At 33.9% G+C, this 13,717-nt stretch overlaps 1 protein-coding gene across 1 annotated transcript in view; it reads left to right on the plus strand.

The window, feature by feature from the left end:
• Nucleotides 1-13,717, plus strand: part of glt8d2 (glycosyltransferase 8 domain containing 2) — a 34,948-nt gene that overhangs the window by 3,221 nt on the left and 18,010 nt on the right. Inside the window, exons 2-4 of the mRNA XM_061714883.1 lie at nt 17-221; nt 4,732-4,807; nt 10,263-10,317. Coding sequence (XP_061570867.1) covers nt 10,299-10,317 — 19 coding nt within the window. The 5' untranslated portion in view covers nt 17-221; nt 4,732-4,807; nt 10,263-10,298. The remainder of the gene's footprint in view (nt 1-16; nt 222-4,731; nt 4,808-10,262; nt 10,318-13,717) is intronic.

The raw sequence follows: 13,717 nt of genomic DNA on the forward strand, positions 1-13,717 counted from the left end.
CACTGTTGTGGTTCAGAGGCAGAAAATGGAAAAAAAAAAGAAGAGAAAGTCCAGCTTTTTTGGCTGAAAGTCATAAGAGCACCAGCGAACAAGCTGTTCCATCTGGAGGAGGGATGAGGGAGGAGGGGAGGACTGGGAGAGGTGAAGAGAGGGGAGTCACTCCTCGGAGGTCTGATCATGAACTCCAGGATCCACTGACCATGATCCCCAGCCCGTTTCTGGTAAGTACATTTCAGATCTTTAACAACTGTCTGCTTTAGTTTGTACCTGGGGACACTGGTTTACATATCAGTGCAGGAGTGACGTGTTACATCATCACTTTGTGTTCAACTCTGCAAATGTAAAAGGATTGCACTTTCAGACAGATACATGTCTACATTTTTGGGAACATTCATTTTTTTCTTCCCAAAACGAGAAGTTTTTGTTCTCCATCTCAAAAAGGCGCACCGTTTAACTTTTACAACGAGCAAAAAAGTCTGCAAGAGCAGGCTGCATGGCACATTAATAAAGTCAACTTGAACTTGAACAGTATGACATCATTTGAGAAACTTTACACACGAGTTTCCCCGATGACCTGTCCATTTCCTGTAAATTAAATGGAATAAATATTGTCTCACTTGTTACGCCAGTATATTTGGACTTTTTTCTTTTTATTTCTTTCTAAGATTTGCAGACTTTTTTTTGGATCTTTGGATCTGATCATGGCGATACCACTTTTTAAGCAAATGCAACCTCAGATTTATGACCACATGTAACTTTATTTATGTATTTCTTTGACAAAAATGAAGGCAAAAAGAAGAGAAAAAGAGATCAGGTGTTCCAGACTAAGTACCTCATAACCATAGGATTTAGAAAGGTGAGTGGCAGCCATGCATAAGCCTTGGATGAGCTGATGTTCAGCAGATGTTACGCAGCTCTAAAGCAGATGTTCAGTAGTTTGCTGGACTGAAGGATTCGGGTATTTCAAGTCTCAGAATAATCAATCACTGTTCAATAATAATAATAATAATAACCACAATTATATGCTGTGACAATGCACCTTTCTATAATCATGTCTACCTCATACTGCTGCACCTTTCACTTATTTTAAATTGTATGTACAGGACTGTCTCAGAAAATTAGAATATTGTGATAAAGTCCTTTATTTTCTGTAATGCAAAAATGTCATACATTCTGGATTCATTCCAAATCAACTGAAATATTGCAAGCCTTTTATTATTTTAATATTGCTGATCATGGTTTACAGCTTAAGAAAACTCAAATATCCTATCTCAAAAAATTAGAATATTCTGGGAATCTTAATCTTAAACTGTAAACCATAATCAGCAATATTAAAATAATAAAAGCCTTGCAATATTTCAGTTGATTTGTAATGAATCCAGAATGTATGACATTTTTGTTTTTTTAATTGCATTACAGAAAATAAAGAACTTTATCACAATATTCTAATTTTCTGACACAGTCCTGTATATATACATACATAAGTCCATGAGACAATTACAATTAGAATGAAACCAAACAAGTAAAACACACAAGGAGAAAGTGTTTTCTGTCGGAAAGAACATGGAAGTTTTTCCAAAACTGCATCTGGAAAAAACCACAAGAATCATGGAGCAATTAGACTTAAGTGCAGTTGTTTGGTCGGGAGGTTTGGAGAAAAGCAAACACATTATTCCAGCAGAAACACCTCTGAGCTCCAAACTGAAAATACCAGACGAGAAAATCCAAGTTTTGGAACAACCTCTTCAAAGTTGACACAACAACACAACCAGCTTAGTGCAGGAGTGTTGTCAGGGTGAATGCACCAACGTTCCTCCAGAATACTGTATGTTAGGCGGCTAAAGTCACTAAAGAAATGACTTCTCATGTTTCCTTTGTTCATTTTTGTTTATTTCGAACAAAGACAAGAAAACAAATTCCACCACATAAAGAAAAAAACCAACATCAAAACACATATTTCAAGTTACATGTTGGAAAAGGAGTGGGAGGAAGAATAAACTTATTTAATCCCACCCCCTTTCCACAACTAAACATACATTATATGTCACTAATACACTAATTTGTATAAATACATATCATTTTTACAAAAATAACCTGTTTAATACAAGATGTAAGCTCTATCATAAATATAATATAACTATGATATAAATATAATATGTACAGTATATCTAAGTATATAAACATACAAAGACATGACAGAATAGCAGAACAAACACATTTGCTGATCTTTAAACACAGTCTTCAATTCAATTCAATTTTATTTTATTTATATAGCGTCTAATACAACCAAAGTTGTCTCTAGACGCTTTCCAGAGATGAAAGTCTTCACTTTTATACCTCAAATAAACCATTTCTTTATATTTCTTTGTAAATTGTTTCATGTTTGTACATTCTTTTAACTCCAAATTCAAACCATTCCACAGTTTAATTCCACAAACTGATACACAAAAAAGATTTGAAGTTTAGGTTTCCCCTTAAATTCTAACCCCCTTACCTCCCAGTGAATCATTTCTGAATGTTTATCCGGTAGCGAATTATTTTTTGCTTTAAACATTACTGGTGCAGATTGAAATGCCACTAGATCAAGGGTCAGCAACCCAAAATGTTTTAGATCCATATTGGACCAAAAACACAAAAAACTAATATGTCTGGAGCCGCAAAAAATGAAAAGTCTTGTATCAGAATTAGAATGAAGACAACACATGCTGCATGTTTCTATATTAGTTAGAACTGGGGGAAGATTTTATTTTTCATTATGCACTTCGAGAAAAAAGTCGAAATGTCGGGAAAAAAGTTGAAATGTCGAGTAAAAAGTCGGAATGTTGAGAAAAAAGTTGAAATTTCGAGGAAATAGTCAAAATTTCAAGAAAAAAGTCGAAATGTCGAGATTAATGTTGAAGTACAATCTCGAGAAAAAAGTTGAAATATTGAGAAAAAAGGTCGAAATGCCGAGATTAAAAAAGGAAAATAAAAAGGAAGAAAAAAAGAGAAAAAAGGAAAAAAAGAAAAAAAAGGAAAAGAAAGAAGAAACAAAGAGAAGAAAAAGGAAAAAAAGAGAAAAAAGGAAGAAAAAGAAAAATGAAGAACAAAAGAAAAAAGAAGAAAAAAAGGAAAAAAAGAAAAAAAAAGAAGAAAAAAAGGGAAAAAAAGGTCAAACATTTTTGAAAAGCTCCAGGAGCCACTAGGGCGGCGCTAAAGAGCCGCGGGTTGCCGACCCCTGAGCTAAATCCATGAGTTTTAATACTTTAGACTGTAAGAATAGTGAGTTAGTGTGATCTCCATATGCAGCCTTATGAATGTATCGTATTTCTCTCTTTTGAAGTACGAGTAATGAGTGTAACCTGGTTTTATAGTTATTGCCCCACATTTCTGCACAGTAAGTGAAATATGGAAGAACTAGTGAGCAGTAAAGAATGTGAAGGCCCTGTGATCCAAAACCTGTTCTGCTCTGTTAAAGTACTGCAATGCTCTTTGAAACTTTGTTTTGTACATGCTTAATATGAGATTTCCAGCTAATTTGATTATTGATTGATTATTACTCCAAGAAATCTGATTTCGTTTACGCTTTCAATATCGCTGCCATCCAATTCAACTTGTATTTGCATTTCACTTCTCCAATGACCAAAATACACTACAGGACTGTCTCAGAAAATTAGAATATTGTGATAAAGTTCCTTATTTTCTTTAATGCAATTACAAAAACTAAAATGTCATACATTCTGGATTCATTATAAATCAACTGAAATATTGCAAGGCTTTTATTATTTTAATATTGCTGATTATGGCTTACAGTTTAAGATTAAGATTCCCAGAATATTCTAATTTTTTGAGATAAGATATTTGAGTTTTCTTAAACTGTAAACCATGATCAGCAATATTAAAATAATAAAAGGCTTGCAATATTTCAGTTGATTTGTAATGAATCCAGAATGTATGACATTTTTGTTTTTCTAATTGCATTACAGAAAATCACAATATTCTAATTTTCTGAGACAGTCCTGTATTGTTGTCAAGGGTCAATCTAAAAGCTACTGAATCTGGAGGGACGTAGAATTGCCCACATGGTTTTCAGTTCATTTTGATTCTTTTTCTTTTGTTTTTTCAAATAAATATCAGTAAAAAAAATACAATGTTGTGCATTTGAGGTTATATTTGCCTAATGCTAAGATATACTAGGATTCTGGAGATCTTTATATGTTTTTCTTTTACAAATATGGTTATAAATATGGTTAAAACAAGGAGTACTAACTTGTACATGATTGTATAATGATTTACAGTAGACTTGATCTGATATTTACTCTGTAATGCTGCTCAGCTGTGATAATAAATCCGGCCTAATGTGAATGTAAATGTAATGGACACAGTATTTACGATGACACCATTGCAGGATAATTGATAGTTGTGCAACACAAGTGTCTTTGTTCTCTGGAGGATTCTCTGCAGCGAGTCACTTCCAGATGTTTGGAGATGCTCCAAACAGCAGAACACGACTGGAAAGGTGCACGCTGCTGCAGACTGCACATCCTGTTTCATTTCAACTGCTGCTGCTGAAACCTTCAGTTTCAAGAGTGCTATGAAAATGTAGACACAAAAAAGTGGAGTCAGCTGTAAAATGGTCTGTTTTGTGCTGGAGTTGGAGCCTTGTTGCTCTCTAACACCTGATTACAGAGCTGCCACAGGAAAAACTACGGCTTTGAGATGTGGGAATGATGAGATGTGTGTTTTTGTCAGTCATTTGTGCAGAAATATAACGGCTTCACGGACTGGAAGGCTCACAGACCCGGCCCTGGGCTGCAGGAAGGAAGAGGTGGGAGACTTGGGGGGAAAAACAGGCACATGTGTTGGCAAATGTTTTCTGGCTTTAAATCTCAGTTTATTGCAAGTCAGGTCACGCTGGCAATTCAGATGAAACTAGATCAGCTCTTACATTGATATATATATATATATATATATATATATATATATATATATATATATATATATATATATATATATATATATATATATATATATATATATATATATATATATATATACAGCTAATTTTATGATTTTATACTTTTTGTTTTATCCATTTAGTTCTTCCTCATTAGTTGCTCTAGACCAGGGATTGTCAACCGGTGGTCCTCGGCCCTCTGGTGGTCCGTGGCGGTATTGCAGGTGATCCGTGAAATTGTAAATGGAAAAACAATGATTTCAAAAATATATATTTATTTAGACTCAATTTATTTTCCATTTCCTATTCATTTTTGTGAATAATTTACCCATCCAAATTATGTCAAATGAGTGAGAGTGAACTTTGTAACATTTTAAGCCCTCTTGGCTTCCTATTGTTCATTTTTCATTGACTGTTTTTTGTTTTTTTGTTGTTTTTTTATAGCAAAAGGTGCAAATAAAAATAGACACTGATGCTAATAAATAGCTTATATAGGCCCATACTTTTATTTAAAATCAAGGTGCAAAATAAAACAAACATTCCCAAAAGCAGTTGGTCTCTGAGTTGCTTCTTGGTTCTAATGGTGGGACTGGGACAAAACCAGTTAAAACCTCTGCTCTAAAATGCTCCAGTCTTTACCTTTTCTTTCTTTTTTTTCCTTTGGAAGGAAAAATAATAATAATAATAATAATAATGAAGCTGTTTTACTGAAACATCTTTGGCTTTGGCTTTAAAGGTATTGTGACATCATTTTTAACATGCTTTTAACACTATTAAAAGTCTTGGCCAACATCCCTCAAATGTGTCTAAAAGAGTGTAACAAGAAAAACTTCACTCTAGTACTCTATTCCTGGCTTTTTATTACAGTGTTTTTTTGCGCCGTGAAAAACGCTTCCTTTCCCCCCTTTCCTGTTAATCATTGCGCCGCTCCTCCTCCAAACCTCCTCCAACCAACCGCTACACACTTCTGCCGGCGTCTCCACACACACGCGCGCACACCGAACCACAAACACCGACACACAGCCCAGACAGGGCGACTACAGCCCGGGGATGAAGTCCAACCGGGACCAGAGGACCGGGACCGCAGCTCCCCGCGAGCAATACACTCACAGCGGCGTCGGAGAGTTAAGCCGGGAGCGACAGGCGAAGCATGCACGGAAAAGCAGCAGGGCGAAGCAGACAGTCCACAGCAAACAATCATAAAAATAAAGGCATGCAAGCAGCAGTGTCCCCTTATCTTAAGTCCAGTCAGTGGCCGCGGGTCTTCTTAGCAGTTTTCCTCCGGTGATCAGAACAAAAGAGGCTCTAAACAGCTCCGTGTTAAGCCTGATTTATGGTTCCGCGTTAAATCGACGCAGAGCCTACGCCGTAGGGTTCAGCGTACGGTGCGCGTCGCCGCGTAACCCTACGCCGTAGGCTCTGCGTCGGTGTAACGCGGAACCATAAATCAGCCTTTATGGTGCGCTGGAGAGGAGAGGAGGCACGGAGCTGGGTGGAGGGGGCGGTGATTTAGCGGGGCGTTACGTAACGATCCGCCACCAAACCACATGCGCCGTTTTTGCATAGTTATGCGGAAAATCCCAGAAAGCACACAATACACTGAATGTTAAAAGTTCGTTGTTTTTTGGGTGTAATTGATGTCAAGACACCCAACAAAACACAAAAATCAAGAAAAATGTGTTTTTCATGTCACAATCCCTTTCAAAGTTACCAGGAAGTAATGGGGGTTGGAGTAAACAGATGAAATGAGGCTGTAAAGACTCTAATAAAGACTCTAATGTCATGTATCAATCTGCTGAGTGAACAGCTTTTAGGAAGAACGACAGTCAGCGTTTACATACAACTATATACTCATTTTATGATTTTATACTTCTTGTTTTATCCATTTAGTTCTTCCTCATTAGTGTCTAAATGCTCCAGTCTTTACCTTTTCTTTCTTTTTTTCCTTTGGAAGGAAAAAAAATACAAATAATAAAGCTGTTTTTACTGAAAAGTCTTTGGCAAAAGATTTTCTGAGTAATCATTACTTTTTAACTTCACCTCTTAGTCATTTTTTCTACCATACAATGTTGATTTGTTTGTTTCTTTCTTTCTTTCTCTTTGTCTTTCTCTTTCTCTTTCTCTCACATCCAACGTTGTGACAACAGTGTTACATTTTCTTTAACGTACAGTGCAGTTTATCTTTTATTTGGGACATAAGTCTGATTTTTTGGGATTTGCTGGAGTCTGAAAACATGTCATCCCTCCAGCGACTCAGATTTATCGGGTTTTAGTGACGTCTCAGACAGAGATGAAGGTAGAATTATTCCTCCACTCTGGTGTTGCTCCGCAGAGATCAGTAGAAGCTGTGAAACCCGTTCACTCGGGTTTAGTGTCAGATCTGATCATGATCAAGGTTTATTTTACACTCTCACGATCCAATACCTGCACTTTCTAGGACTCATGGATAGGCCCGTGTTGAAAAAATCCATTTTCCGATTCTAAACCGATTCTCATATTAATTCCTAAAAATCGACTCGTGTCTAAAGATCGATTTTTTTTTTTCATCATTACATTACAACTTTAGTTTTTTTTTGTTTTTGCCCAAAAAAGGAATGTTTTGTTGGACACCAAACTAGTGCCATGTTTTTGCCTTTAAATATGTTTAAATGTATGAAAACATTAAAGTTTTCAGTTATAATTGCATAAATTGTCTATATTTCATTACTTTAATAATAATAATACATTTTATTTATATAGCGCTTTTCAGGGCACTCAAATACTGTTCTTGGGGTTATATTTGCATATGATGTGAAAAAACCAAATTCTCAAAAACTTAAAACCGAAAAAGACAAGAAAATGGAAAAAATAAAAACAGAATGAGGTAAAAAGTAAAACTGATTTCATGCGTCTCTGTTTCCTCCCTGGATCTGTTTGGTAATTCTGACCCACGATGTTTCTGTTCTTCAGTTCTATCAGCATTCTGGGAGCTGATTGGTCCTTACAGCATCATTAGCTGCAATACTTGCTGTTGAATCTCAATATAATAGTAGTAGTAATATGTTGCAGAACTACAGTCATATCATTCATGCAACAGCTCAAAAAACATTTTTAATAACACTAACCCAAATCAATATCAGAATCGAATCTGATCGAATCAAATCGTGATAATCGATTCTGAATCTTAAGAATCGATTCTTGACATTTGAATGGATCCCCAGCCCTGCTCATGGACAATGTAATCAAACCAAAACCAGAGTGAGGTTTTGTTTCTGCAGCGATGAGCGGGACTTCCATCCATCTCTTCCTGCTACAGAGACGTTAACTTTCTTTAGGAAACTGCAGATTTACCAGACAGATCCAGAAAACTCAAACGGTCGTGGTTTCATTGGAGCCGTTCACTTTTCAAGGCTGGTCACCTGGAGACATTTATTTCAGAGTTACTGTTTAGTGAAATACCCGTTATTTGTTAACATCACACCACATGTTCATATCTAAGATAAGAATACATTAGATTATCCTTTATTTCTCCCTCAATGGGGAAATTCTCTTTGTGCAGCAGCAGTAAACTCAACACACACATGCAGGGAAAGGGTATAAAAGTAAAAAATATATAATTACAAAATATAAACAGTATATACATTGGAATGAAAAATACAATCTAGTACAGTACAGGAAAGTACGACGGAGTATTAGGGCCAAACTAAGACAAAAAAAAAAAGGAAATTACGAGAATAAAGTCATAATAATATGAGAATAAAGTCGTAAAATTACAAGAATAAAGTCATAATATTACGAGAATAAAGTCGTAATATTTTGAGAATAAAGTCGTAATATTTTGAGAATAAAGTTGTAATATTACGAGAATAAAGTCGTAATATTAAATATATTATAAATATATAAACATAACTTCACAAGATGCTCAATATTCCTCATTTTAACACAGGGAGAAGATGCTCTTCCTGTTAGAGTTCTCATAAATTATATTCTAATAATATTACGACTTCTCGTAATGTTACAACTTTATTCTCGTAATGTTACGACTTTATTCTCGTAATATTACGACTTTATTCTCATAATATTACGACTTTATTCTCATATTACGACTTTATTCTCATAATATTACGACTTTATTCTCATATTACGACTTTATTCTCATAATATTACGACTTTATTCTATTACGACTTTATTCTTGCAACATTATGACTTTATTCTCGTAATTTCCTTTTTTTTTGTCTTAGTTTGGCCCTAATACTCCGTCGTAAAAAAGAAAGAAAAACAGTGCAACAAAAAAGCAGGTAGGATGTGTGTGAGGTAAGAATATCTTGGAGGATGCAGGTTTATTTCAGCTCAGGTTGAGTGTCTACTGTTTGTGCAGCTCTCTTCCTTGTGTATCTAGGCCCTGTAACCTGCAAGGTCCCGTCTTTACGGAAAAAAAGCTGTGCCTTTTCATCACAACACAAGTATTGGCTCTGTTCTTCAGATTCTAGGACAATCAGACTAACAGCAATCCCAATGGGGGCAGTTCCGTCTCCACACTGTTTCTCCACCTTTACTTTCACTTTCACATTTCCTTTCCTCTACTTCAGTCTGTCAGCTACGGAAGAGAATCAGGGCCGGGCAGGAGAAAAAATATTTGAGAGGGGAAGAATTTTTTTAATTGTGCACTTCGAGAAAAAAGTGGAAATGTCGAGAAAAAAGTCGAAATGTCGAGATTAATGTTGAAATACAATTTTGAGAATAAAGTCGAACATTTTCTCAACATTTTGACTTTTTTCTCGAGATTGTACTTCAACATTAATCTCAACATTTCGACTTTTTTCTCGACATTTCAACTTTTTTCTCAAAATTTTGACTTTTTTCTCGACATTTCGACTTTTTTCTCAACATTTCGACTTTTTTCTCGAGATTGTACTTCAACATTAATCTCAACATTTCGACTTTTTTCTCGACATTTCGACTTTTTTCTCGACATTTCGACTTTTTTCTCGAATTTTTTGACTATTTCCTCGACATTTCGACTTTTATTCTCAATATTTTGACTTTTTTCTCGACATTTCGACTGTTTTCTCGAAAGTCTGACCTTTTTCTCGAAATTGTACTTCAACATTATTCTCGACATTTCGACTTTTTTCTCGACATTTCCACATTTTTTTTTCGAAGTGCATAATGAAAAAAAAAATCTTTCTCCTCTAAAATATAGTTTTTATTTTTCTCCTGCCTGGCCCTGATACTAATAATAAAAGGGTGCTAGTCATTGCTGAGGGAACTCCTTCAGCTCCTCACACGTTCCAATCCCAGCCCAGGAATGTCTCCTCACATCCTCCATCTCTCTCTCTCTTGCAGAGTGTTTGCAGATGTCACTAAATGAAAACATGAAATATGGCTCTCCTGAGAAAAAGTAAGTGCAAATGAAGCATATTTCAAATAATCAAGCCGTTATACTGGACATGTAATTGAATGTGAAGGAATGAGGTAACGAGTCTGTGTTCTGTTTGTAACTAATGCACATGTGGCTTTAGAGGTTACCAGGGTGTAATGGGGGGGTGGAGTAAACAGATGAATGAGGCTGTAAAGACTCTAATGTCATGTATCTGTCTGCTGAGTGAACAGTCAGAGTCAGTCATCCCTAATCCCCCGTGGTGTTATTGAACACAAGCATTAAACAGGACTGGATAAGAAGCTGGTGCAGCGGTCGCAACACAAAATGTTTTAGAGCCATATTGGACCAAAAACACAAAAAACAACTATGTCTGGAGCCGCAAAAAATGAAAAGTCTTGTATAAGCCTTAGAATGAAGGCAAATGGCGAAAGGCGAAATGTCGAGGAAAAAGTTGAAATGTCGAGGAAATAGTCAAAATGTTGAGAAAAAAGTCAAAATTTCAAGAAAAAAGTCAAAATGTCAAGAAAAAAGTCAAAATTTTGAGAAAAAAAAGTTGAAATGTTAAGAAAAAAGTTGAAATGTCGAGGAAATAGTCAAAATTTTGAGAAAAAAGTCGAAATGTCGAGAAAAAAGTCGCAATGTCGAGAAAAATGTCAAAATTTCGAGAAAAAAGTCAAGATTTCGAGAAAAAAGTCGAAATGTCGAGAAAAAAGTTGAAATGTCGAGAAAAAAGTCAAAATTTCGAGAAAAAAGTTGAAATGTTGAGAAAAAAGTTGAAATGTTGAGAAAAAAGTTGAAATGTCGAGAAAATAGTCAAAATTTTGAGAAAAAAGTCGAAATGTCGAGAAAAAAGTTGAAATGTTGAGAAAAAAGTTAAAATTTCGAGAAAAAAGTCGAAATGTCGAGAAACAAGTTGAAATGTTGAGAAAAAAGTTGAAATGTTGAGAAAAAAGTCAAAATTTCGAGAAACAAGTCAAAATTTCGAGAAAAAAGTCAAGATTTCGAGAAAAAAGTCGAAATGTTGAGAAAAAAGTTGAAATGTTGAGAAAAAAGTCAAAATTTCGAGAAAAAAGTCAAAATTTCGAGAAAAAAATTGAAATGTCGAGATTAATGTTGAAGTACAATCTTGAGAAAAAAGTCGAAATGTTGAGAAAAAGTCAAAATTTTGAGAAAAAAGTCGAAATTTTGAGAAAAAAATCAAAATGTTGAGAAAAAGTCAAAATTCTGAGAAAAAGTCAAAATGTCGAGAAAAAAGTCAAAATTTTGAGAAAAAAGTCGAAATGTCGAGATTAATGTTGAAGTACAATCTCGAGAAAAAAGTCGAAATGTTGAGAAAAAGTCCAAATTTTGAAAAAAAAGTCGAAATGTTGAGAAAAAGTCAAAATTTTGAGAAAAAAGTCAAAATTTCGAGAAAAAAGTCAAAATTTCGAGAAAAAAGTTGAAATGTCGAGATTAATGTTGAAGTACAATCTTGAGAAAAAAGTTGAAATGTTGAGAAAAAAGTCGAAATGTCGAGATTAATGTTGAAGTACAATCTCGAGAAAAAAGTCAAAATGTTGAGAAAAAGTCAAAATTTTGAAAAAAAAGTCGAAATGTTGAGAAAAAGTCAAAATTTTGAGAAAAAAGTCAAAATTTCGAGAAAAAAGTCAAAATTTCGAGAAAAAAGTTGAAATGTCGAGATTAATGTTGAAGTACAATCTTGAGAAAAAAGTTGAAATGTTGAGAAAAAAGTCGAAATGTTGAGAAAAAAGTCGAAATGTTGAGAAAAAGTCAAAATTTTGAGAAAAAAGTCAAAATGTGGAGAAAAAAGTCAAAATTTTGAGAAAAAAGTCGAAATGTCAAGAAAAAAGTCGAAATTTTGAGAAAAAAGTTGAAATTTTGAGAAAAAAGTTGAAATGTCGAGGAAATAGTCAAAACTTTGAGAAAAAAGTTGAAATGTCGAGATTAATGTTGAAGTACAATCTTGAGAAAAAAGTTGAAATGTTGAGAAAAAAGTTGAAATGTCGAGAAAAAAGTCAAAATTTTGAGAAAAAAGTCGAAATGTCGAGATTAATGTTGAAGTACAATCTCGAGAAAAAAGTCGAAATGTTGAGAAAAAGTCAAAATTTTGAAAAAAAAGTCGAAATGTTGAGAAAAAGTCAAAATTTTGAGAAAAAAGTCAAAATTTCGAGAAAAAAGTCAAAATTTCGAGAAAAAAGTTGAAATGTCGAGATTAATGTTGAAGTACAATCTTGAGAAAAAAGTTGAAATGTTGAGAAAAAAGTCGAAATGTTGAGAAAAAAGTCGAAATGTTGAGAAAAAGTCAAAATTTTGAGAAAAAAGTCAAAATGTGGAGAAAAAAGTCAAAATTTTGAGAAAAAAGTCGAAATGTCAAGAAAAAAGTCGAAATTTTGAGAAAAAAGTTGAAATTTTGAGAAAAAAGTTGAAATGTCGAGGAAATAGTCAAAACTTTGAGAAAAAAGTCGAAATGTCGAGGAGAAAAAAGTCGAAATGTTGAGAAAAAGTCAAAATTTTGAGAAAAAAGTCGAAATTTTGAGAAAAAAATCAAAATGTTGAGAAAAAGTCAAAATTCTGAGAAAAAGTCAAAATGTCGAGAAAAAAGTCAAAATTTTGAGAAAAAAGTCGAAATGTCGAGATTAATGTTGAAGTACAATCTCGAGAAAAAAGTCGAAATGTTGAGAAAAAGTCCAAATTTTGAAAAAAAAGTCGAAATGTTGAGAAAAAGTCAAAATTTTGAGAAAAAAGTCAAAATTTCGAGAAAAAAGTCAAAATTTCGAGAAAAAAGTTGAAATGTCGAGATTAATGTTGAAGTACAATCTTGAGAAAAAAGTTGAAATGTTGAGAAAAAAGTCGAAATGTCGAGATTAATGTTGAAGTACAATCTCGAGAAAAAAGTCAAAATGTTGAGAAAAAGTCAAAATTTTGAAAAAAAAGTCGAAATGTTGAGAAAAAGTCAAAATTTTGAGAAAAAAGTCAAAATTTCGAGAAAAAAGTCAAAATTTCGAGAAAAAAGTTGAAATGTCGAGATTAATGTTGAAGTACAATCTTGAGAAAAAAGTTGAAATGTTGAGAAAAAAGTCGAAATGTTGAGAAAAAAGTCGAAATGTTGAGAAAAAGTCAAAATTTTGAGAAAAAAGTCAAAATGTGGAGAAAAAAGTCAAAATTTTGAGAAAAAAGTCGAAATGTCAAGAAAAAAGTCGAAATTTTGAGAAAAAAGTTGAAATTTTGAGAAAAAAGTTGAAATGTCGAGGAAATAGTCAAAACTTTGAGAAAAAAGTTGAAATGTCGAGATTAATGTTGAAGTACAATCTTGAGAAAAAAGTTGAAATGTTGAGAAAAAAGTTGAAATGTCGAGAAAAAAGTCAAAATTTTGAGAAAAAAGTCGAAATGTCGAGATTAATGTTGAAGTACAATCTCG

Source organism: Cololabis saira, chromosome 23 (assembly GCF_033807715.1).
Source record: "Cololabis saira isolate AMF1-May2022 chromosome 23, fColSai1.1, whole genome shotgun sequence".
Lineage (NCBI taxonomy): Eukaryota > Metazoa > Chordata > Actinopteri > Beloniformes > Belonidae > Cololabis > Cololabis saira.